Source organism: Branchiostoma lanceolatum, chromosome 3 (genome assembly GCF_035083965.1).
Source record: "Branchiostoma lanceolatum isolate klBraLanc5 chromosome 3, klBraLanc5.hap2, whole genome shotgun sequence".
Classification (NCBI taxonomy): domain Eukaryota; kingdom Metazoa; phylum Chordata; class Leptocardii; order Amphioxiformes; family Branchiostomatidae; genus Branchiostoma; species Branchiostoma lanceolatum.
The window spans coordinates 23,266,664-23,293,648 of record NC_089724.1 but is presented as its reverse complement, the minus strand read 5'-3'; the positions used below and the strand labels follow the sequence as shown (position 1 = coordinate 23,293,648).

At 41.0% G+C, this 26,985-nt stretch overlaps 2 protein-coding genes across 2 annotated transcripts; one reads left to right on the top strand and one right to left on the bottom strand.

Annotated features, from left to right (window-relative positions):
• The first annotated feature begins 2,530 nt into the window (after positions 1 to 2,530).
• Positions 2,531 to 9,139, top strand: LOC136431108 (adhesion G-protein coupled receptor G2-like). The gene is made up of 4 exons (XM_066422336.1): positions 2,531 to 5,226; positions 5,752 to 5,896; positions 6,821 to 7,038; positions 8,113 to 9,139. Exons 1-4 carry the CDS (start codon positions 3,920 to 3,922, stop codon positions 8,501 to 8,503), a joined length of 2,061 nt encoding a protein of 686 aa, XP_066278433.1. The 5' UTR covers positions 2,531 to 3,919; the 3' UTR covers positions 8,504 to 9,139.
• Positions 9,140 to 10,788: 1,649 nt separating this feature from the next.
• Positions 10,789 to 22,428, bottom strand: LOC136431109 (SH3 domain-binding protein 2-like). The gene is made up of 14 exons (XM_066422338.1): positions 22,239 to 22,428; positions 17,689 to 17,857; positions 17,352 to 17,475; positions 16,867 to 16,969; positions 16,354 to 16,471; positions 15,895 to 16,072; positions 15,362 to 15,490; positions 14,152 to 14,795; positions 13,819 to 13,898; positions 13,447 to 13,510; positions 12,724 to 12,782; positions 12,111 to 12,180; positions 11,569 to 11,628; positions 10,789 to 11,375 (listed from the first exon to the last, which is right to left on the bottom strand). Exons 2-14 carry the CDS (start codon positions 17,815 to 17,817, stop codon positions 11,238 to 11,240), a joined length of 1,896 nt encoding a protein of 631 aa, XP_066278435.1. The 5' UTR covers positions 17,818 to 17,857; positions 22,239 to 22,428; the 3' UTR covers positions 10,789 to 11,237.
• Between the last annotated feature and the right edge of the window lie 4,557 nt (positions 22,429 to 26,985).

Here is a 26,985-nt window from a genome sequence, read left to right as displayed (position 1 = left end):
GCAGGAGATGTGACATTTGTCTTATAAACCAGCGAACAACCGTGCAGTGTGAGTCTCCCACGAAGCCCCCAGACTCTGTCAATAAGGGACGGAGAGTTTTTGACGTCGCCAACTTCTAATGCATGGTTATCGAAGCTTTTCAGACAGTGTTCTGAATGCGTTAGTCTGGCAGGTTTGCATTTCTAGCGGTATTACTGATGTTGCATCTAGCACATATCCCTAAATATCCCGTTTTCGAAAAATCCCGAATTTAAGTACCCCACGAATTTATGTTACCCAACGTTATATTGACTGTACCATTTCATCATCACTTTCAATATTTGCACTAGTTACGGTTTTGTTTGAGGGGAGGGGGGCGACGACTGCAAGCAACCGACGGCCTGCCTCTGTTTGCAGCTATATGTCGAATCAGCACCAGGGCGAGTACGTATGAACAGGGTACTTTAGATCACACGTTAGTTATCAATAATAAGTCAATCGATTGTCTTTTGGTTGATTCTTGGATAATAAATGGATTATCTATGTGTTGTAATGGTTCAACACATACAGAGGCGCCTCGGCTGGGATCAACACTACGTTCATGGCAAGTCAAGACGATTTCAATGAGTTGCATGACGCAAGGCAACCATTCCTTAGGTAAGTAACGTTAGTAAGATTAAAAGCCATAAAAGCCTTTTTATGCCACCAAAATTACCTTCATTGCATAGTTTCCCATCTTCTCTCCGCTCAACAATAGAAAACAATAATCTCCAAGCAGATCCACGCCGGGCGCGAAAATCGTAGTATGCTGACTGGACCCTCTCTGGCTAGCATACTACGATTTTCGCGCCCGGCGTGGATCTGCTTGGAGATTATTGTTGGCTGCAATCGGGCAACCGTCACCCTTACTCTGTGCGTGTCAAGGGCGTCACTATGCGGATTACAAAAGAATGGCACATAAGTATTGTTGGCAATACGATTTTACATTAGGTATTTAAGAGCGACTCCTAGCACTCGATACAATAAATGCCACAGGTTGACTAAAGCTTCATGATTGCTGCACATTGATTGGTCAAAAAATTCTACATAGACCAATCAGCATACAACAGTGTCTGATGTGCGGAAATATCGTGAGTATTATCCGTAAATTATGTATATCAAGAGAACCAATCAGCATTCACATTACCCTGGGACCGAACAGCACAGTATGTAGGCCAAAGGTCACCATTACAGCCATGCGCAGAGGGTCCATTTTAATGGCATAGAAATGGCCTTGTATATGCTTGTTAAAAGTAGCTGTAGGAGGCCTCTTTGTTGGAAATGTTGGTGTTTTTGAGCTGGAATTGACAGGTAAGGGTAGTGGCTATCTTATTTAGTTAGAAAAACATGGTTTTAGCCATGTTTGAAGTGTCCGGTACACTTTGAAATAGGTGTAGTTTGGATGTGATCAGGTCTTGTGAAGGGGGTCAAAGGTCATCTCGCTATGTTTTGATAGATTTTCACCAGTTTGCACCGGTGGAAAATCGGCGAAACTCATTAGATTGACACTTCAGAGGTCAGACTACGCTGCCAATGTGAGTTTTCCATGATCTAAACTTCAGGTAGGTGACTTTTAACAGCCTTTTTCTTATATGTTCACCATTGGAAGTCTAGGGGCCCGTGAATGGTGGACTTCAGCCTAGAAGCTATGGGCACATTGCAAAAATCTATGTCCGACCAACATTTTTCAAACTTTACTTTTAATCGATAGGGCACTTGGTGGGTATTGTAAAACTGAAGACCGCTTTATTAAATCATTCGTGGTTACGGAGTTATAGCCAACCAAAGTTTTGCCCCCCGCCCCATACTTAAAGCATTATAGGGCAATGACATAGGTCCAAAATTCAATCTCTTTTCCAGAACTGTCAAACTTTACATTCAAACGATAGGGCACTTGGAATGTATTGGAGGGATGAAACTGATTTATTTTCTCATTCGTGGTTACGGAGATATAGCCGACCAAAGTTCCGCCCCCCACCCCTTAGCATTACATGTATAAGCTATGGGAACATTGCAAAAATCTATGTCCGACCAAGATTTTTCAAACTTTACTTTTAATCGATGGGGCACTTGGTGGGTATTGTAAAACTGAAGGCCGCTTTATGAAATCATTCATGTTTACGGAGTTATAGCCGACCAAAGGTCCGCCCCCCACCCCTTAGTATTACATGTATACGCTACAGGTCAGGGTACATACGCTACAAGTCGGGGTACATACGCTACAAGCCGGGGTATATACGCTACAAGTCGGGGTACATACGCTTCAAGTCGGGGTACATACGCTACAGGTCAGGAAACATACGCTATAGGTCAAGGTATATACGCTACAGGTCAGGGTACATACGCTACAAGTCGGGATACATACGCTACAATTAGGGGTACATACGCTACAAGTCGGGGTACATACGCTACAGGTCAGGGTACATACGCTAGAAGTCGGGGTACATACGCTACAAGTCGGGGTACATACGCTTCAAGTCGGGGTACATACGCTACAGGTCAGGGAACATACGCTATAGGTCAGGGTACATACGCTACAGGTCAGGGTACATACGCTACAAGTCGGGGTACATACGCTACAAGTCGGGGTACATACGGTACAAGTCGGGGTACATACGCTACAAGTCGGATTACATACGCTACAGGTCAGGGTACATACGCTACATGTTTGTCCCTCCGCTTGCCCGACGCGATGGAAGAAAACAATTTTTGTATTGTGAATTTCCCCGACATCAGCAGCAAGTGGCGTTCACGTTATAAACGCATGGCTATTATGTTATGCCGTGCAAAAATGTATCATCTGAGCGGGGGTCGCTAGGTTGTATCAAACCCTCCTAAAACTGGCAAGAGTTTCAAATCTTGAATCACCATGGATAGTCTGCATATCAAAGAAAGATTGAACGTCAGGTACTTTTAAAAGATACTAGCTATCGTGTAAGTTAGAAAAACATGATGAAATACGCGGTGTCGAATTACATATGAAATGCGTCATGCATGACGCTTCCGTGCAACTTGTTGTTACTGGTTCAGGAGTTTATTCTGTTATGTCGCTGGACGTAAACCCTTTTAAATGTTTTGTACAAAAGAGAGAGATGGCTAGGTATCATACTTATCACGTTCTTTGTTTCTCATGAGAACAGGCTTTGGCATAATACACCGCGACTTGTGGACATGACCCAAACCGGACGTAAATAGGTTCTGCACGTAAATAGGTCATGTTACGTTACTGCCCCCTGGTGATTTTCATTATGCTGCGCTAATTTGATTTATGGATATTATCTTCTGAACACCTAATACGAGAGCAAAAGCACCATTACAAAACAACAACATAGGCAAGATATTTAGTGCAATGAAAAATGTGGCGTTTTCTAGTCTAGAACCTGAAACATCTAAAAAAACGACGTTTAACATTAAATGGCTCATATCAGCTGTAAATATCCCTCATACGAAATGCGCGGTCAGATAGCTGAAATTGAGGCTACTAAAGATAATGCACAATCCCTTGCGGTGGGAGCTGCATTGCGATCAACGTGACCCGTATAGATCGAGGAGCGCGGATCAGAAAAGGCTTTTCAGTCAATCACAGCTAGCAAAAGGGCCCTTTGATAGCTTGATGAAACGCGTTTATTTGGTCCTGTTTTGATCAACCAAAGACGTCTACCATATTTGGTATCGGTAGTGATTCGAAATGCGTCACTACTACGTCATGAATAGGCGGAGCAAACTATTATGAGAAAATCACACCTGGGCTCTGTGACAGACACTACCGAGCCACGCCAAGAGAGCTTTCCTGCTCGTCACGCCGCAAATTGAACGTGGCAGATTTTCAGCACCAAGGACAGACCGCGCTTTCAAACATTGCTGGTTTTCTCTAAGAAGACGGTTGCAACAGGTTCAATCAATGCCGTCATCCGATCTTTCCCGCCACAACTATACAGCAATGCGAAGAGTAAGTGGATTTAAAAACATCGTGTCAATTGTGACTGTTGCTCTTGTTATCTGTATTCACTCTGCTTCCTGTCAAAGTACGGAACAGCCAGGTCAAAACGGAACGCTGATGCAAGTAAACCTGGGGAGTGTAAACACCAGCGGGTCTGTTGCTTCTACAGAAATCTTGACACCTGAACCAGTCACTACTACGCCGAGGGGATTCACCCAAAACAACCAGTCGACAGTTCGGAATGCCGCGGTCTTTACCGGCTCTTCAAACGGACCAAAAAACCAAACAAGCAATTCTACAGAAACCGAAGTACTGGACAGCTCCGAAGAGTATACAGATAACGGTCAAGGCGATTTTGGGGGCCAAAATAGTTGGGCAGGTACACTGAATGAAACAGATAAGGGTGCTCAAGCGTCGAAACAGGGGCCCGGGGTAGATCAGAAAGGCGTCTCTGACGAAAATCAGGAAGGTTCCACATCTCAAAGACCCCCCGGAGTAGAGAGTGAAAAGCATTTTTCAGCTGTCACACCAATCCTGACAACTACTGCAGGCAACTTCAGTCAAGATTCGGCACCTGATGAACCAAGCATACAAGACCTGGAACAAAGCGTCGAAGAAGTCTTGAACATCGGTCGCTTGGATGACGAAATAGTGACAGCAATAGAGGAATCCCTTCAAGAGGACTACGAAAAGTACAATTCAACGTTAGAAGATCTGGACACGTTCATCGAAGATGAGATACGTGTCCCCGACTGCCGGACCGGCTTCATACCGTTTGGTCAAGAGGAATGGGAAATTCTCGAGCCCAATGGAACTCTTCGTCTACTTCTCTCGGGGCTGCACATCGACGAAGAGCACTACGTCAGATTTGGCAACTTCGCCTTCATCTGTAACGACTTCCTCAAGTTTTCCCCTAACTTCACCGTGTCGCTTTCGAGCACACTGCCGCAGGGATACACAGCACAGGAGCTCCTGACCCTCGCCCTCAGCAGCCTCTCCTTTGTCAGCATGATCGTGTTCATCGCCACCGCCGTGGTGAAGAAGATGTACAAGAAGATCCCGGACATCCTGAAGTTGAACTTGACCTGCTCCTTGTTGCTCGCGCAGACACTCTTCGTCTTCTCTGACGAGATCCCGTTGGGAGGATTCTGTGTGTTTCTAGCCGTCCTAACGCACTACATGTTCCTGGTGGCCTTCCTGACCATGAACGTTCTAGCCTTTGACCTGTTTCGAACGCTGGGAGGGGTGTCTGGAGCTATGGGGTTCAGGTGAGGCGTACAGACACTTAACATATCTTTAGAGTACTTGACGTTGCCCTGTGATCATTTTGGTTTCTACTTTTAGATTGTGTCAACTAAAGGACATTTCGCCCTTTCTGTCAACCAGCTTGGGTCATCTAAAAATATCTGAAAATTGCTTGTGTTAAGTCATTTAAATCTAAGTAGCTTCTGGAAGAGTTAAAGCGCTTATTATCACTATAGCAACGTAATTTGGCAAATCTGCTGGATACAGGATCTAAAATCTGCAGGGACCTGCCCAAGGGAGCAGGCACTAAACACTACGCCTCCGCAGCAGACCCATGCGTCCTTCACACATGTACGCAGATCAAAATACTTCTCATGTAATGACTGAATGATTGAATGATGCTATATGATAGGTGGTAAGGGGGAGAGAGAGAGAGAGAGAGAGAGAGAGAGAGAGAGAGAGAGAGAGAGAGAGAGAGAGAGTAGCAGTGCAGTGTTAGTAGTAGTACGCAGTACTAGTAATGACTGATATTTTGTTGTGCATCACAGGAGTGTGAAGGTCTACATGTGCTACATCTGGTTGATCCCCTGCCTGATCGTCACTATCAGCGTCATCCTAGAGTCCAGCCAGGAGTCGAAGTTCCTGGGGTACGGGACGGACATCTGCTGGATCAAGCAACCCTTCGCTTTGGTGGTTAGTAATCGGCTGGAGATAACAAAATATTTTAAGAATTGCCAATTTCTGTTTTAGAGCAAATAGTTTAGCTAACTGTTGTCATCGACTGCAATGGCAAATGCTAGTTTGTTTTGTCGGTTGGTTGATAGGTTTGAGTTTACACCGATATATCTGCGCCCCTCCCATGTTAATACGAGGTCCTGTCTAATCACGGACAGAAAATCTTAGCGATACGTCAAATAGGCTATGCATGCAAGACAGGATGGGATCAAATCTAATATCATCCTAGAGTAACGGATGAAAAAGAATCCAACCGGATCTGTTTGCTTGAACACTATGCTACTCGAGACGGGAGCACAACATTTGATTCTCGGGAATAACGTGTTTGTAATGAAATATTGTATTAGAACACCCGTGTTAATGAGAAAACCCTGTGTGTCTTTGATAAGTACACACCTGGGCAATTACCTGTAGTAATTGTATGACATTTAATATCCGGCTTGGATGTACGTTAATATGATTGGCCCCCTGTGTGCTGTAACACAAGCTTCCCACGCCGCCTCCGTATGGTATCTGTTGCCGTGCAGATCAACCCAGCAGCCATTGCTCACTGATTCCTCCATTGCACGCAGTGCCTCTCTTAGGCTCACCTGACGTTAGATGGATCATCTACATAACCTCAAATCTAATGCGAAAGCTTAAAGATTGGCCAAAACAAACCGGTGCCAAAATTTTGACAGCAAAGAGCTAAATGTAGTTATTTACCATCCGCTAAGCTGTTTATTCTTGTAATCGGAACGAGACAAAAACGGTGAGTTTACTATATATGTTCAGTGACTGGTTTTCTGCGGCGAGATTCTCTTTCTTTGGGGCGAAAAATTTCAACCTGTAAGTCCAGGATATGTCATGACCCATCTAATGCCAGTTATCCCGCACACCCAGGTGACGTTTGTGGCACCTATAGGCCTGGTGTTGGCCAGCAACGTTTACTTCTTCATCCACACGGTTCTCAACATCACGGTGTCGTCCATCCGGACGGCGCGGGCCCGCCATGGCGCCACCTACTCCCAGCTCCAGGCCTTCCTCAAGATCTCCACCCTCATGGGGCTGGGCTGGATCTTCGGCTTCGTCGCCGCTGGAACTCAGGAGGACGTCTTGTGGTGAGATTACTTCTCACTTAAAGGGCATAAGACACCAATGACATCAACATTAAGAATGTCCTGAAATTACATAAAACATAATACTGTTGTTTAATATCATAGAAATTTTCACAACATATTCACACTTCGGATGTTATTGAACATCGAACCATGAAAACATCATACCTCCAGCTTTTGATTCTTCCCACCAGGTAATCACATTAATCAGTGACTTACCTGCTCATGACGTCACAACGAACATGGCAGCCGATTTGGAACTTTGCACTGCGGCTCGGAAAGAACGTTATTTTTACAAGAAAACGAAATAGATATTGTTATGTCCTTTAATTAAATGTTATCACGATAATCAAGCACTGTTTGCTCATTAAATAATATTTTTTGCAAGCCGTTGTGTAAAGTTCCGAACCGGCTGCCGTGTTCATTGTGACGTCATGAGCAGGTATTAGTCACTGATTAATGTAATCACCTGGTGAGAAGATCAGATAAGAATAAAGAGCTGGGTCCATGAAAGTATGGTTTCTGATGGTTCAATGTGAGATAACATCAGAATTGTTTTAAACGTTTATATTCCTTTAATGATGCTATTCCTATTTCAGATAAAAAGAAAATGTTGTCTTTTGGTGTCTTATGCCCTTTACGTTCTGCAGCATCCATGTACCCTGCAGGCACCCCCTCAGCTATGTTTCTGGTCATTCGTAATTACCTGGTATTAAACCGTCGTTATGTGGACCAGGTAGCTACATACGGATGGATACCAGGCTGTTTTATTATGGCCAGCGATCAGCCTAGCTTAGATCACCGTTTGACACATGAATGCGTTTCTTTGCTTTTTTTTCAAAGCAGAATAACATCTTGATTTTGATTGAAGTGCTGTGATTAAAATGACGTAAACCCTCGTAATTTGCCTGTCTTTACTTCCATATGCTTGGTCGTTGATTGTTTGGTCTTCGAATGACTCTCATTTCCCTTAGTATTATCCATCTAGAACCTCCTCCCTGCTTATCTATCTCCCTTTCTCTTAACATGTCTCCTTCCTGCATGACTCTTCGAAACGACGCAATTCTCTTGTTTAAGGTACATCTTCGTCACCCTGAACTCCTCGCAAGGATTCCTCATCAGTATCTCCTTCATGACGTCTTCCCGGGACAAGGCGGCTGACAAAAAACGTAAGGGTCGCGCCAGCATGACTGGTGGTAGGAACCGCTCGCCGTTTCCCGGCGGAATACAGCAGAACGGGCTCCAGATGTGTCGGGCTAACCACAGCCTCAGTACCAGTAACGCCACAGATGTGTCGTCAGCGAGCGGGATGAGCATTGAGCGCAAAGACGACTCTAAAAACACGGCCATTGTAACCGCAGATGTAACAGCAGTGGAGCTCGATGACATGTCCTGTAGTGTGCCTAGTCAGGATAGTAATGTTCATATCAATAGCTCTAAACAAAACCTGGCATTAGGGGCCACTTAGGCTATTCCTTTCGTTATGACGCGAAAAGAACGTATTGTTGTGACTTGTAATGAAAAGGATGGTCCAGTCCTGTGCTAAGTTTACATTTAATTATAATGTTTGCTTGTACATTTATCAGTATTCATTCAAGAACAAAATAACCACACAGATTCAACCATCTAGTGTAACTTATATATCATAACAAACTTCTCAATTTCTATTCTGGATTAATTCTAAGATTGTCCACCCAAAGAAGGACAGAACACAAAGTGTTTGAAAGCCACAAGGATGTTTATTTACAATTCATTTATGTTCCTCTGTGATAATAGTTAAAGAAAAGCAACAATCTTTGTCATGGAACAAATAAATGTACTTTTTTGTGTGCAACCTATACCTAGGCATGGCAGGATCTTCTGACTTTTGCAAAGTAAGCAACTGCTTGATTCCACTTCATCTATACAAAATGTAGCAATTTTGTTGGACGTGCAGAAGCTTGAGACAAAAATCTTCACACTTGGATAAATGAAGGACAACATAATAACTTCTAGTCCATACACCTGAAGAGTTCAACCTTCCCAGGACACAGTGCAAATTAATGACATAATGTCACATACTTAGTACTGACAAGTAACTCACAAATCAATCATGAATCACACTTTCCAAAGAAACATTATACCTTAACTATGCATAAACGTGTCATGAAAAGGGCAACATTTGCAAGCAAATGCAGGATATTTCCCCATTTTCCATAAAAAAATGTACCCTACTACGCATTTTAGTGACAAAACGTATTTAAAATAGTTGTAGCATACTGAAGTCAACAGGCCCTATATAGCTATGGCCCTAATAATAAGCACTCCAGCTGCTGATGACTGCCTACACTGTAACCTTTGCTACATGTGGTGATGATGGCATATGGGCATACTATGCTGAAATGCAGTTGAGTGCAGTCCTCATATCCCTGCAGTAAGGTAGCCAAGTGCCACATTTCTTTTTTACATAATTCTTTCATAAAACCTTTACAAAGAGCTTCATAAGATGGACACAGGGAGATATGCCTAATATTCAAGCTAAATTTAGATGCCCCCTGGCTTGATGTTTGGTCCTTAAGAGACAGGCTACATTAAAAATGCCTAAGCAACAGCAAAAGGGCAAATTCAAAGGTGATAGAGCCAGGAAATAAAACTTCCTTCAGTACAGAAAATACTTCTGCTTGTCTTTGAGATTTAGGGAAATACAGTGAAAGACAATCCTCCATGACATGACATGTTTAGGATTCATTACAGGACATTAAAGGAAAACAGCTAAAATGACATAATTCTGGAATGATTTGTACAACAACAACAAAAGTTTGAAACAAGAGACAATTGAAAACTACAATTTAGCATTACGCACAACTTACAATTCCACAGTGGAAGCACTTTAAACTGGCTGACAATAAAACAGATTTGCATAGGGTTAAAAAGTGTTGATGATGCACGCCAGCACAACACCAGACTGGTAAGTCACATGTTGTGATAAGACTATCTATGTCATACCTGGGCCGCGAAAAGGTTCGATACAGGTGTTCCACATTGTGTGATAATTTTCCGTATCACACGGAGTTCTACTTTTATCACACGGGCTTCCATAGAATATTTAGAATGCATTTCAAGTACGCTGGTTGTGCCGTTGTCAGTTCGAATACTAGAATTGGAGGTTGGAATCAATGTTGTTACGATTTGTTTGTTCGAGGACACAAAACTCTCTCAACTTCAGGCGCATTTTGCATTAAAATGTGTGTTTTTTCAGGTGGGTATGACATAGATAAAATACAACACGGTGTATTCTGCATCACCCCGAGTCCCGGCCCTCCCACGGATTGCATTGATACGACCCGCGGTCGGGCCGGTACCTCGGGCGATACGGAATACACCGTGTTGTATTCTATATTTACCTAATAATGTATTCCAACATCGTACCAAACAACCTCAGCTTTTTCCCTCCCTCAACCTTCAGGTCAAAATTCCAAAAGACACACCAAAACAGAGAAAGACTTGAGTGTACCTCTGCTGAGGCTGGCTGGTTGTCATAGAAAAAGACAAAGTAGAACATGTGCATATATAGTGCAATCAAAGTACATAACATAAAACTGGTAGCAATTATGATTCGAAGAAATCTCAATGGTCCTCACACACTATGTACATAAACTATCCTCAGACTAGTCTGAAGCCATGCTACACATACACGCAGTACTTCAAATGGGTTGTAGACACATGTACAGTGGTATGTATGTATTGACTTCTCATCTGTGATTTTTTCTTTAACCTCAAAATATAATAAAGCAACAATGATTTGACTGAATCTTCATGTTCTTTTTACAATGTATTCCATACATGTGTGTTACAGATATATAGGTCATCAACACTTATAGTTTGGTTTGGACTACCTACTTTTCAGTTATCAATCATGGATTTAATGCTACAAGGCAGGCTGACCTGTTTTTTTCCTGTTGGAAGTTCTGCTATTCAATGTGCAATCTGTAAAATAATTCTAAGCAGTCAGCATGCTTAGATTGTCACATGGGCTTATGGCACCATTATGATTTTGTATAAGAGGGTTTCATCAAGCTTATAATAAAGATATTCTGCCTACAGCAAACATGCCCCCAATACCTATCTTCACAGATTATTCTTTGGCGAGGCAAAAGGATGAAAAGATAGTAATCACTGATCCTCAGAAGTAGATGTTAGTTTCCATGGATACAACGCTGCTGCTAGTGTCCTTGGTACGGCTCAGTCAGCCTGATGACCCCTCCGTCTGATATAGGCAGGTCGTTGCACCGGTAGTGTCTCAGTAGGTCAGCAATGCAGAGAAACGTTGGCTCGCCCCGATGCAAAAACACCTGAGAACCCTAACAGGACAGTTTTGAAGAAAGGTGAGCACATCATACAATATCCAAAGGCCTTTAATGAATGATATTTACAAGTCCCACTCTTTTCAAGAAGGGTGGCAGTTTTTTTAGATGATGTTTAGTATATCAAAATACAAAAAGGACCAGTGCCTTACAAAATGCAAATGAAAACAAAAGTTGGATTTCAACTCACCAACCCGTACATCTTGAATTTCCGGCACTTCTGGCCAGCAGAATCATACACAACAAGAACCTGCAGGGAGGATCACTTGTGATTTATCATTCAGTATTAAACATAATGATAAATCTATTGTTTACTGCTAGTAAAGCCTCTAAGCTGAGTGCTTCACTCTGTTTTTTTTTTTCAATAAACCAATCATTAATCTCATACTGACTGTATTGCAGAATCTAAATTCTAAACTGAATATTTAGCAAACCCCTCTTGGAACCTCACCAGCTACATAGGACTTAATTTGGGAAATACAGACTGCAACAAGATACATCACAGACATCACACATTGAGGTGTACCCTACTTTCTTTGAGACATATGGTGCTTTCTTACATATCCTTAAAGTGTGGTTTTCTTAACATGAGACAGATTATATACAACAACGTCTCCAAAGCACTGCATCCCCTACTTATGGCATGCAAAATTTCCAGGACTCCAACACCTGATCCAAAAGCACCATTACTAACTCTTAGGTTTTATCAGCTATGAACATAAGTAGAAGTACCTTTTTGTCTTTGTCCTGCTTACTTGGCCTGAGAAAATACTTTCCATCCACCTGACTGGACCTCAGACATCTGCAGTGTGCAGTAAAGACACAGGAAATATACATTTTACCTTTATAGAGTGAAATGGTCAAGCAAATGTCAGCAAATACTTACTAATACTTGTACCATCCAAAAAACACAGAACAAAAAACAAAGAAAAGGGAATTCTTCTATTACAGAGTGTGTTGGATGGCACATCAGCACCAAGGCTATGAACATTAACAATATTTAGCTAATTCAGCTTCAAACAGCATATCTGCTTTGAAATATGTCATTGTTTAGAGGCTACAATACTATATGAAATTAAGAGAATGTAGAAAAGGTCTACACAATTTTAATTTTGTAGACCTTTCATGGACTGGGAAGGATATGGTTGTATCATTCGATGGTACTAATAAATATGCTTTCTGGAAAATCAGTGACCAATAGGCTGAAGAAGAGCCCCTTTGAAACTATGTGATCTATCCCTTTTGGAAAGGTCTTGTCCGCAAAAATTGTTGTTTTCCATGAATTCTTTACCCCTCCCCGTGATCCTTTCTACTCCATCCGCCAAAAGATACAGACTCATCTTACCCTTCTGCTTTCTCTACATCAACATCTTCTGATACATCAGCTGGCATGACATCATCACTCTGTGTTTGAAAGTACAAAGCATGTCACTGTTGCTAGTTACCAACTAAGGCCATGTTGCTTTTGATTATATGGATCACATTCTCTTGGGACCCCAAAACTGATGCGAGTGTGTGAATAAAAAAATGAGTTTGGCAAAAATAAAGTTGCATTCATTATGAAATCTAGGTGGTCAGGAAGGATGAACAAAACTAAGAGTATGGTATTCCGAAATAGACTAGTAGATTCTTCATTTCTGTTCTTTCAAAACTTCTTCGATGACTTTGGCATTCTACGACATTAGTATCCATTTTCTGAAATATCTTTTGGCAGCTTACAGCATGTATTTTCTAATTTTGCAGATGCTTTTTATGATTTACAGTATAGCTGAAATTTTTTTTTGGAAACGGACAAAAATTGATGCGTACACTGATGTCATTCATATATTCAAATCAACATGGCCTTACTACACAACCAGGAGTATGTGACATATCAACAAAAACATTTCTGGGTTCACTGTTCCCTCTAGAATCAACCGTGACTTTCATCAGGAGAGTACAGAAAATACTGAATACAAATCTGTGTATGAGTCATCACCATTGTATGGTATAATTTCATACAGGTAATGGGACAGTGAGTTCCTTGTCTGTAAGATTTTATATGCATGTATATAATGACTGTGCTTACCTCACTTTCAGGATTTTCATTAAAGTTCTTCTTGGAGAAGCTGTTTCCCTCAGGGGGTGTCCTCCTGTAGAGAGGAAGTACTTGTCTCATCTTTAATGTATTAAAATAAAAGTATCAAGGCACTTTGAGAAGACCTATTATGGCAATAAACTGTGCCTCAGGTGCTAATTAAAATAATGTTGGTAAAAATGAATTTCAGAGTCCTTGTGAGCATGCAGGCACAACATTGCAAACAAGAGTTACCTGAGTCCTTCAAAAGAAAATATGAAGAAGTTGTCTCAGAAGCATTTAATGTTTTGGAAATGAAAACAAGTCTTTACAAGTTTTTAAAGTTTTTTTGTGCTGTCAGTTTTCAATGTAAGAGACCAATACCTGATTCCCGAGTCCTCTACAGGCACTTCCTCCTCATCTTCATGTTCATATCTGTCTTCCATGATCCCCTGAACTTCAACCTGAGATGGGAGACAATCAAAATGAACATCAATTAAAGATCACACTAGACTTAAAGCTGAGCCCAATATTTTGCATGTAATGAATAGCATGTATTGAAGACGTTTTGTTCTGTTTTTACCAAACCAAGAGAAAGGAGTCTGCATGAGATACAAAACACACAGAGAAGTGTTGAAACCACAAACTTGAGAATAGAAACAAACCTATCCTAGCCCAATGAAATACTATGAGTACAATACTACCAAAGTCACACACCTGTGGCTTGTGTGGTGGTACCGGTGGTTTTATGCCTTGCCTAGGAGGATGTCCTGGCTTTGGTGCCAATCCTGGCTTGGGGGAAGTTCCTGGTTTAGGTGTGAGTCCCGGCTTTGGCCTCAGATCAGGTTTTGCTGCAGGAGCAGGCTTATCTGGAGTTCTTGGTTTAGCTGTTCCTCCTGCTGCTTGCCAGTTCTCCCCAAATTTTTGGTTCATTTCTGCAACAAGAGCTCCAACCATACGCGAACTCTCTTTCTTTTTGTCCTTTGCAACATTTCTAACTCCTCCTACTCCAGGCCCTCTCTGCCCCACCATCCTGTCACCTGGCCTGCCTGGACTAGTGATACTGATAGGTTCACTTGTCTTCTTCACATCACTAAGTTCTTTCCAAGGAGGAGATGGTACTTTGCTCTTCAACTCAGCATGATATGGAGGCGAGGCGGGAACACCTTTCATGTGAGGAGGGACCAGTGCTTTTCTGGGGCTCCTTTGGCCCCCCACAGGTGAGTCTGGTAGGGGCCTGGATGGAAAGGAATTCTGGTTCTTGGGCAGGGGATGGGGTGGTCTAGCAGTCACCTCTTGTCCATACCAGCCTTTTGAGGCTGGTGCCATCTTGGAGGTTGGGGTAGGTGGCAATGGCTTATCTGGTGGAGGATAATTTTTACAACTCTTTTAGCTACCGTATGAAATCAAACAAAGCCTTGCAAACCAACCACAAAAATGAAATACAATCAATCAATCAAAGTTTATTGCACAACAACTGTAACGGGTACAATGTATGGCAAGTTCGTAGGTAGTACAAAATATCAGGACTTATAAGTCTTTGCTTATTAACAATGCTAATGAATTCTACAAAAGTTAAGTCTACACACTACGGTATCCAATAAGAGTAATACAGAATACATATATGAAGTATATTACATGATACAAGGGAAACATCAATTGCTTGCGTCAGAGATTAATCGATTTCTCTTGAGAAAACAGGCAGATATGTATTGGCCTATGTACAAGGAAATTGCGTCAGGACATGACATAAGTAAATTGAACGTTTCTGAGCTTGTCTTAGATAGTAAAGTTATATTACATGAGCCCCATCAGCCTTCCAATACACTTGCTAATTCACCTGACATGTGATACCAAAATTATGACACATGGAGCGTGATAAGGTCTGCACTTAAGTCAACAACAGATCACAGCCTGCATAACTAACCTCGGAATGTTCCTTCACCACAGTGGGCACCGAGGTCCTCAGCAGCTTCTGCTCCTACAGGTGCTAATCTGGGGTCATCATCCCTGACCTGGATGTAGTCCTCTTCTTCTGCCAGGTCCTCATCTGGGTCTGTGTGGAAAATCAACTGAGTCTTACTCGGTACTACATCAAGAGCATGCTGTAATGGGAGCTGATAGGTGTCGCCATGGGGAGAATGGACAAAATGCAAGCATCTCAAATAATACTCCAGGGGTTCATCTAAATCGGGAAAGAGGGGCGCTGCGCCCTCTTGTTTTAGCCCAGCACTCCCTTGTCAAATTCGGATTTTAGCTTAATCCCCCACATACAGCCTTCACTCAGCAATCAATACTTTGATAAATACATAGAAATTGCTCCCTCACCTGTGTGCTCCCTCTTGTTCAATTGTTCTAGAAAACCTGATGCTATAAAACTGTATCATGTGAAAAACCCTTGAACAGTTAACATGAAGAAGTATTCTGCATCAGATATTGTGAACACAGATATCAGCCAACCTTCATAGAAGTGTTCCTCCTCATCAGTGTCCTGGTATATGGGTAATCCTGAGCCATCATCATAGGCTGGGTCAGGATCAACCACAGCTGGCTTTGATCCGTGGCCACTGGGGCCTGTTTGTGAACTTGTACATGAGTTAACTGCATCCATTTCCTTCTGCAAGTTGAGCATCCAGTGCTGAAAGTTATAATTAATTAGTTGAAAGGAAAGGAAATGATTCTTTTAAACATAGGAAAGTTGGGAATTCACTTGTAATAACCCTTTTGACATTTTTTTTGCTATCAACCCATGGTATTCATCATCTAAATCTTTTAGAAATTAGATATATGAAATGTTGTTTTAGCTTCACAGTTGTTTTCAGTTATTAGGTAGTTTTAGATTTTTTAGTTATTCATCGAAATAACTTATCTTTCTATTGAAGATAAGTTCCCCAGTAGCCTTCCTATTTTATAACAAACCTGCATGTCCTGCTCACTAGAGGCAGAGAAGAACCATGTCCTCATCTGGCCAAATTTGCTGATCAGCTTGAAAGGCCATGGCAGCTCTGCTGTCTTCACGTCGTCTGCCCTCATTATTCTGATAGGGAAAAAGTGACAGAATACTGCTCAAAGGATGCACATAATGTTCTTGTTGTGACAAAAATTAAGGTTTTGTGATTTCTGAAAGAAAAACCAGGGTGATAAAACAAATATTTTTCTGCCTTCATAGTCTCAAAACTGAATGCAATGTAACTTCATATAAAATGGGGTGAATTTATTACTTGTAATTTTTTTTACTTAAAAACAGGAACAGCTTATCTTAGCAACAGACTAGGAAGGATGGGGGGTGGGGGATATGGGAAGGGGAAGATGATTCAATATGTGCAAACATCTAAAACCCATCTTCCTCCATCTTGACTTTTGGTACAAAGCCAACTCAAATTCTACTTCCCCTTTCACCCATCCCTGTGATCTGCCCTTCTCCATCCTTACTTGGTGTAGCTTGACAGTGAAAAGGCTCCACAGGGCTTTTCAGATGTCTCATTCTTGAAGTAGTACACACAGCCATCTTTCAGGATGACATATCTGTGTTTCCCTGGGAACAGAACAACAACATTGTGATCAGCAATAATGGCAGTTAAGATTTAAGTTCTGAACACATTTCAGCATAGTGGATCCAATCAGATCCAATTTTATCCGAAACTTTATCGTTACAGAATTTAAAGCCCTTGCAGCTAGCTATACATTTTATTCATCTATCATGTATTTTCCTAATGAACACAAGAAAATTGTAGTTTCTTTCAGGAAGTACCTAGCGTCAGTGTTATCCTAGTTAGCTCCATGGCTCCCATACTCTCTTCTCACCAAGTAGGTAACAACATCACAAAAAGCAAATGTCAAGTACTGAAAACTTAACATGTAAGACTTAATTTCTATACTGAAATATTTACAAATAAAAGAAACATCTAAAAACTTACATCTCATAAACTTTTGTGAGATGGCATCGTTGCCTTTCTTCCGTAACCACCCATAAAACGTTTCCTTCCCGTCAGACAGAAGTTCCTGAGCACTAATGGTGATGTGGGGTTCTGTGACACCAGGCTGAAGGATAACATTTGGAATCTTTATCAACAGTGTGATGTAACTATGGAACAAGCCGGAGGCCACTTAACAGAATTACTTACTTGTCAGACAAATTTAATAATTTACTGAGCAGATACGTAAACGTAAAATCTTAAACATAATTTTGCTACTGTCGTGGCAAATTTGTTTACAGGTTTTTATAAGGATAAAGATACAAAGATTTTTACTCACCGGTACATGTTTATCTTGCAATTGTTGGCCTTGAAGAGTGGAAATTTTGTCTAGGATGGATTTTCTAACTTCCCCAAGCCCAGCTGTAAGGCCTGATAGTCTGTTCCTGGAGTCTTTTGCTCCAGCCATCCTGAATGGGTGCGGCAGAGCTGAGGTCTACGCGTATCATCTGGAACAAAAGGAAAACGATTATTAGTTTGAAAATTGCTTTGATACATTGTGGAAGCTGTGATGAATGTTAGCAAGTGGTTGACCTGAGTTTTTTCTCAATTTACATTGAAGCCTGACTACAATCTGAGGAACAAAAAACTCAATATAACCTACAATAAGATCAAAAGGCACAGAGACTCGTTCATCATGAGGGCTCTGAGGGACTTACAAAGCCATGTTTAAGGCCCATGTATGCTTTATTTGTCTGTCGTTGTTCGTCTAAAAAAAAATCTGATGTATATAAATCCATACGTATGAATATTGTGAGGTTGTTTTTATCCGACCCACTGGAATCTTTTTAACGTACTTTTGAAATTGTAAGAATCTAATGAAATTCAGATGTGTCCTCAGATATGCCTGCAAGGTTGGTCTCTCAATAAAGATTGATTGATGGTGATGTTTGAATCTTAATCTGCATCTGGATCACATAACTGGTAAACTGCCATGTAGCATTTAAGGCATGAGTTCTAGTGCATAGTGGTTATAGTAAGCTCAAGTAAGGAACACATTCAGCGCGCAGTACTTTTGGTCAGTACATGTGCAGTACATCTAAATTTCTAGAAGAATGTTCTACAATATACCTAAGCTCCAAAGTGAAAACTTTTACCCCCTTCCGTATTGTGAAATTGGTTTACTGTAATGTAATGAAACTAATACATATATACAATCATATTTCATTTCATCTTATCTAAAGTCAGACTTATTCATTTCTTTGATTCTCGGACACTTACATGCAAGATTGAGGGTTGAGATAAAGATGAAAACAGTCAGGGCAAGAAAACTTGAACTTGACTATATTTACTCGCTGAAACTGTGTCAGTGTGTGTACAAAGATTAAGCCTTACTCCCCACCTCACTTTCCGTGTTACTATTCCAGTTCATTAACAAAAAGGTTTTTACCATGGTCAATATTGACCGACAGGTCATATTACATTTTCGTATTAAGAAAAGGGTTCCAGTCCAGTACTTTTTTTCAATTACTAGTAGAGGAGCAGCCAGTCAAATTGACATGGTCTATACCTACAGTAAACAATCCCTAAGGTCACTGTAAAGTGTAACTGGATAAAGTGACATCTTTAGGTGAGTAGAATACAGATAAACAACAAAGCAACCAGCCTTAGTTTCTCTAATGAATAAGCCAACTGCCATGTTTTTGTTAGATTGTCAGTCAGGGTGTGGCTTGAAAAATAGACTGATTTACTTGTCGTAAAGTTCAAATTCCAACCTATTAGACCTTTGTAATCATTGGTGTTACCTTAAGGCATTCATGCATGCCAACAACACAATAGAGGAAAACACTGCAGAAATTTCAAACGTGCACATGAACATTTATGAAAGTAACGTCTAGTAAAGAATGATTTAATCAATAATCCTTCTGATATGAAAAAGATGCAAAGTCACAATGCCATAGACTTAAGCAGGCGACCTCAGACTGTCAGGACGAAGCATGAAGCTTCTTTGTTAGCTAGTAGTCCAATGTGGTTTTGCTACGATTCAGCCGACTGCAGTCACCCCTACTCTTCTTGATAGGTGTGCTGGGTTCTTTCATGTGCAGAGGTTTGATGCCAACAGGTCCCTTATACATAGGGCCGCCAGCTTTACGTCCCCAACCAAAAGGAACTCTTTTCCAATTGTGTCCAGACTTGGGCACAAACCCAATGAAGCCCTGAGTGATAATGTTAAGCCATATGCTGAACTAAACTAAGTCTTACAGCATAAGGTGTACATGTACATGTAACATTCATTTCTGGCTAAAAATCTCTTGCACGTACAGGTTTCTCACTGAAAATATCTGACATATTCAGATACAAGAGAAAGTAACATTGCTATGCCATATGACAATTATGTCAACATTGCTTGAATAATTGACTAATCCCTATAATTCCATTCAATTAATTGTCAACGATGCATGATGCTTCAACAAACACATACTAACACAGCAGTTACATGTAAAAAGTTCTAAAATGACAATGCATTTGTGACAACCAATGTCTGAGGTCAATACGGCATTGTCAGTTCAAGTGCCTGGGGCCAAAAGTGGAACAAACACATACCTAGTAACCTAGATACTTGTTTGTTAAACAAGGTTATCTTTCTGCTATACATTACACATTCAGGATTAGATATACAATTAGCTGTGGTCTGGAGACAAGTCGCACTATGGTCTAGTGGTCAGGATCCTACTTCTAGATCACAAGTTGACTCCTACGATATATTGGCATACATGATGAACCCAACATGCAGTGCCAAGACTTGAATAAACAAGAGTTCAGAGACCTCAAATCTCCATGAAATATGTATTATGCAAATTAGGCCTACATTTGCACAATTTATATTTAACTATGTTCACTGTCACATGACTTCCAAATGTCACAAGTATGACTTTCCAGTTATCTACCAATATGAAAATACAATATTTCTAATTAATTATGCAAATTAGGTCGTCATTTGCATATCTTTTATCTTTTATTTCTCAGTTACAAAATATGTTGCATTTCTAACTGTCGTATCATTGAAGGGGGTGGGTTTATAAAATGCCCCTTTAATTATGCAAATTAGATTCTGATTTGTATTATCACCATTTCAAGTAACACTTAAGCTATCCACATAATAGAAACAAGTATAAAGGTTTGGTAGTGTACCCCTTTGTGGTTTGACCACCAGCTGTTGGGACCTTGGGAATTCTTGTCCCAGATTTGAAACTAACAGGTGTGAGCTACCACAACATGCCTAAAATGGAACTATAGGTTTTCCTCATTACTTATGCAAATTCAGTCCCAATTTGCATAATTTGCAATTCATCGTGTACATCGCTGTCTAAGCTACCTGCATCGTAGATAACATAAAAATCTGTTGCTCCTTTCTTCAGTTATTCTACTTTAAGATTTAGACAAATACGCCATTACAGTTCCAGTGACACATACCAGGGGGCCCAAAATCGACCTTGGCCAACACCTACCCACATACCAAATATCATTACAATCCATCTTCACGTTCTTCAGTAATGCTGACTTTAAGCATCCGGAGACACACATATACATGTACATACACACAAACATACTCAAAACAATATCCCCATGAAAATGTATTTTTTCATGAAGATAACAAATATACAAGCAAGTGCTTTTGAAAGAAGGTAAAATGAGATTCTATATCTGTGACCATGAATATTCAATAGACTACATAAAGTTATTAGGGAACACGAATATACCTAAATCAATCACATCTAGAAAAATCTCCACATGAATTTGAATGACTTAACGTTACATGGCAGAAGGGGTATGCCTAAACACCTCACCCAACCTCACCCAAACTCATCCGAGTCTAAAAGGCATACGGGGCAAGGACTTTATGTGACACTCTTGTGACACGTTGGGTTAGAGATCTGTTTGGATGTATCTTTTCAGGGTGGCAGAATTATGTACCCCGGTGAAATTATGTTAGTAGATGTTAGATGTGACAGGTTGTTCAGTGTAATACTTGACAATAGTGCAAGGAAATTCTTAGTGGCAGGAACATCCTGTCAACAGCCTTTGAGAGTCTGAGCTTTTTAAAATGCCATCACTTCTGTATCTGTATTACTCACACAAGGGATGTTGAAACAACAGGAATTTAATTAGTGCATGACTTCCTCATATGGGTTACAATGAGTCAGTGAGCCATTTTAGCTTGCATTTAACGTTTTAACAGTTAATTGCTTTTATTTCCACTTTGGAGTGATGGAGAAATTAACAACTGTACATGTTACAAACCTACTGATGAAAAATTCAATTTTGTACGTTGTATTATGAGACTTTTTCTCATCAGTTCTACCACTATTCTTCATTGCCTTTTTCTAGTTAATAAGTAACAGCTTAAATGTGTATAAACGTTACACTATTTTTCGACAAGATTATTAAGTAGAGTCAAGTCAACAGTAGTTTTAATGACGATGAGAAACGGCACGAGACCCCCTTCCTTGTGACATGATCGGGTCATGGCCATGGTTGCTTCCGTTTGAATTAACCCTGCTGTTGTTAGTAGTGTTACAGTAACAACGTAAAGTGGGTTCAACTTTCCGTGTGGGTACTCAACCGTATCCATCCAAATAAAATCATGTTGGGGCAACGGTGAAGATAATCCGTTTCAAACCACCTGACACCTTAGTAGACGTGGCACATTGTCCTTAAGTATCATCATGTCCATGATTCAGCTAAACAGTTACGTATACTACTACCATCGCCTAACACGCCTGATGAATATGACCCTTGCTTCTGGATATACAGTACCGGCCGTGAACCCAAAATTATGATCGTGCCACCACTCACTCTACAACAGACTTGACGAATCTGAATTCTTACCGACAGGTTTCCTGGACCCCTCTTCTTCTCTACTGGATCCTTAACTTCCCCGCATGTTGCATAGTTTGAGATACTGGACATGGATTCCTTCCTGGTCGGCAGTAAAAGCTAAAGTTAGTGAAGAGTTCGGGGATGTGAAACTAACTTCCAGGCATTATAACTTACTTCCGGGGACAGCGGGACTCAGTATGCAAATGAGGAGGGGTGGCCAGGTTCATATGACTTCACTTACGATAATGTTTCAGTTTGCTACACCTTTTTTTTAAAGATCGAGGGGATTAAAAAGCATTCTATTCACAAATAGATATATATTAAAAAGAGTTGTTGAAGCATGAAACATTACGATTGCCAAGTCTTCTTATCGACTATGATCGCTATTAGGTGTACTGTTTATAGTGGACTATTCCCGGCAGAATAATTAAAGCTAGAGCCTCAACTAAAGCTAGAGCCTCAACTAAACCGTAAACAGGTCTTCTTACGGGGGAATGGATTGTAGACTTCGGCAAAAACATGAAAAGGGGAATAAATGGCCAAGAGAATCAGTCCGCGGGAAGGTTGATAGGATATAAAATTAAAAAAAAAAACAATAAAAAACAAAGTTTCATGGAGATTTTGGGTCCTAAGACTCTTGTTTTCTAATTTTGATACGTTTGATCTATGCTGCAATGATAGTAGAGCTGCTATGGACCAAATAGCAAAATGAAGTGACTTTATAGATCTGCAAATTCTTGAAGCACATTTGCTTAATGACATGAGATATACTCTATCACAGCGGGGCATCGTATAGCAATTAAAAACAATGACACAAGTTTTCAAACTTCAATACAACTTTGCGTCTTTTGAGGTGGTCCTGATGCAAACATTGAGTCAGATGCAGCCTCATATGCCCAGTCTCTGTTTACTTACTTCAAATAGAACAAAATAAGATCAAAATTAAAAGTCATGACTCATGCGTCTACTGTTGTCATTTTCGTGTAGCTGTTGACTGAAAGCGAGCTGGGTGAACTAGACTCTACCAGTCTCCCCCGGTCCCTGGGAAAATAGTAGAAATTGGCCAAATAGAGTCAAATGTTTGAAGGGAGTTGGCTACGGAGAGAGGGTCAAATTCGCAACCGGTTGCGAATTTGACCCTCTCTCCGTAGCCAACTCCCTTCAAACATTTGACTCTATTTGGCCAATTTCTACTATTTTCCCAGCGACCGGGGGAGACTGGTAGAGTCTATGGGTGAACCCGGATGGGGGCCTGGCGAACCTCCATCTCGTATCAGCCATTCTGTGATTTACACCATTAACCCGGACGGGAGACCTGGCGCATCCCCGCCTTAGACAACGAAAGGGTATGTCACCCCGTAAGGGGCGGCATAACCCCGACGGTGCGTAAGCACGTCGACTGATGATGAAGATAATATCTCGTGTTCTGGACATGCTATGGTCATGATGTTTAGAGACAGATAACTCTCGGAAGGGGGTGTAGGTCCTGCAGGTTTGGGCCCCCTCCCTAGCGGCTTTGGAACTGCGGGAGCATAATTGCATAATTTAAGTGGAAATGGTTCAATTGCCTTCTTTGCTAAGACAAGACTTTCATACTTTGAACAACTTGTGTTAGTTGGGTAGAGAAGATGATCAACAGATATAATTTATGCAAATGATGACTTTATTTACATAATCAATGAGAAACATTTATCATATGTCACTTGAAGAGCGTCCAGACCACTGCAGTAGCAGAACATGCTGGACTACTACTCGAAAGGGTAAACATCATATTTGGCATTGTCAGTTTTCAGGCACGAATCCCATATCAGAACAAGGTCAGCAAAAACTTTCGATGAACAGTAACACAAAGTAACATCCGAGCCTGAATCTAGATCTGTCCCGTAAATTCATCACTTATTCCTTAGTCCAAAATAAGAAAAAATTAAAAAAATCGAAGATCTCATACCTCCGTGAAATTTTTAGAGTTTTTGTGAACTTCTCGTTTTATTGATTGATGTGAATTTCTCCTTAATCCTGTCTAGGTGTTTTCCTGCCAGCCTGCGGGGCCAACTTTACAGCCAGGCCAAGCCATCCTTCGCGCATCCTGTCAGTCTCCGGTTACACCACCTTCCGCCTCACATCGATCCTGTCACTGTACAATATTCAAATAACTGTCGACACACACCAAGACAAATAACACACGGATCAAAAACAATGCCTCCATTTTCATGAGCTGGAAACATGGCTACAGAGCGGCTCTCTCATAAATGCCATATAGCCGCCAGTAGCAACCGGGAGTGTCACAGTGGATCAACATTTACTAGGTATCATATCGTTCTATGAGGTTAGGAGTCGTGCTGCGAAGCCCTTACAATCATATTCGGACGCTACAAATTTAATCAAGCCGACCCATTTGGCAGCAGACAATCAACTCGATTTCTTTGATATTTTTTGCGTTTCGGCGCATGCGCGCCGGAACGCATTGTCCTGGCTTTTACCTTGCAGGAACCAGGGAAGCTTGGTTCAACACTGTGTCGCACACAATAAGACCTTATATGGCAATACGTTCCCAAATCCTTGTATAGCCGTTGCCTTATATGGCAAGAGAGCACGAAAAGGCAGGCAGGCTAGATTTGCATGTGACACAGGAGGGCGACCGCATGTAACTGCTACAACTGTTCGGAAATATCATTGCATTGTGGTTTCGGACTTTGATATCCTGAAAAATGACCATATTACATCTATTCCACAAGATTGCAGAAGAAAAAAATGATTTCGTAAAGAAAACGACCAAAAATCGGCATAAATGATACCATATAGTGAGGTTATAGCATTACGTCCAGAGTGACTAGTTACGTACCGCAGCTTGGCCTATCTGGCAACGCGAAGCACTTCGGACCTAGAAGATCCGGGTTCGTGTCCGTGCATGGATTTTTTTTTCTTTTTAGATATTGAATATCAAAAATATATATTGATATTATATTAATCTATCAATATCATATTTATGAATATCATTTTTTCTCATTAATAAATAAAGAAATATTTTATATTTGTTATTTTTAAATATTCATTTAATATATACAAGGCCTTTGTCTTATGAACAGGACTTCATAGATTCCAAACCCGGCATTCGAATTTTTCTGTTCATTGTAATGGAAAATACCGTGCAGCGGCTCCTATGCGCGGTAAGATGATTCTTGCAAAACACTCGCCACTAAACTTCTATCCCCGATGTAAACAGAGGCTCTTGATGTTGTTTGCAAAACAGCGATTCTTTGTTACAGTAGCAAATGCTCCATTGTTCAGTATCGACTTCATTCAGACAACACGGACGTGGAAAGTGGCGCCCCTCGGCACAAAACTATGGGAATTTTCATGAATTTTAGCAAAATTACCCAGGAAAATAAGGAAGAAATGTTGTAAATGCGGAAACCAGAATAATACGGATGAGGTAGCTGTTGATTTGTTTGACATTTGGTAGTCATTTTAGATAGAACCTTAGCTGTTATGAACTTCTATTTCACTTAATTACCATAGTGCTGATGATTCAATGGTGCTTTTTCAAATTTTATGTTTTATTGCGTGCCATGTACATAATTACATTGATAGCTTTTATAATGAGCCTATTATACATTTTACAAATAAGTACAAGTTGTAGGCCAAGACCAGCTTTTTCAAAAGCACTTAAGTTAAGTGACGTAACTTCAAAATTGCTTTCCCAAATCTGCCTTTCTCTATTAAAACAGTACTCATTTCCCAAAATGACAATTTTTCTTATAGACTGAACAGCCCTTGAGTGACTTCCTCTGGCAGATTTTACTTCAAGTAAAGGGAAAAGACAATTCACACTCATAAACGTAGCCGAAACGCCAGCTTTTTTTAAAAGCTCTTGTTTCTATATGTCAGGGGCCTACGTGGTGTACGTGCTTTGATTGACGTCATGATGCAGACGTTTCAAGGATACATATTTATGCAATATAGAATTATACCGTCTCTCAGACGCTACACAATATGGCTGCTGTACCAGGCGTCCTTTGTTCCCGGGGAAAGGTGAGCGTAGAAATCGTCCATTGCCAGCGTGACAGTTCTGCGTGCTCTACTTGACCATGATTTGAGAAGAGCTTCCATTTTCTTGTTCACGGCTTCAACAGGTGCTGACTTGAACCGCAAAGATGACAACCCTCGCTAGCATCCTGAATCTTCTCGTCATATACGGTACTGCAGGGGCACAGGGCAGTGACTTGCCAATTGACTGCATCCATTCAACACCAACTGTATCAGTATCGTGTGGGTTCCGCCAGTTAACTGCTGTGCCCGACGGTATTCCGCAGGACATTGTGCGAATGTACCTCGGCCACAACAAAATCAGGAACATTGCACATCTACCCTTGCTAAAACTCGTGACCTCGCTGGATTTGAGTAATAATCTCATCGATTCTGTGCCATGGGTTTCAGTTCTACGCAATTTGCCGGCTTTAAACTTCTTCTATTTAAGTCGTAACAGAATCAAGTTCTTCGATTTCGGCGTCCTTGTCTCCGGTGGCACAGAACTGGCATTTATAGACTTGTCCCAAAATCAGCTCGTGTCGATCACTGAGCCTAAAGTGGGAAGTCAAAGTCACTTTAATGGAAGGTTAGTCGTCCATAGCAACCCATTCCACTGTGACTGCAAGACCCGCTGGTTGGTTAACAAACTTGCTTGTTTGCAGGCCTGTGGTGCAGGGCAAGACCCAAATAAACAATTAGTCTGTTGCAGATCGTGTATGGTCTGCTT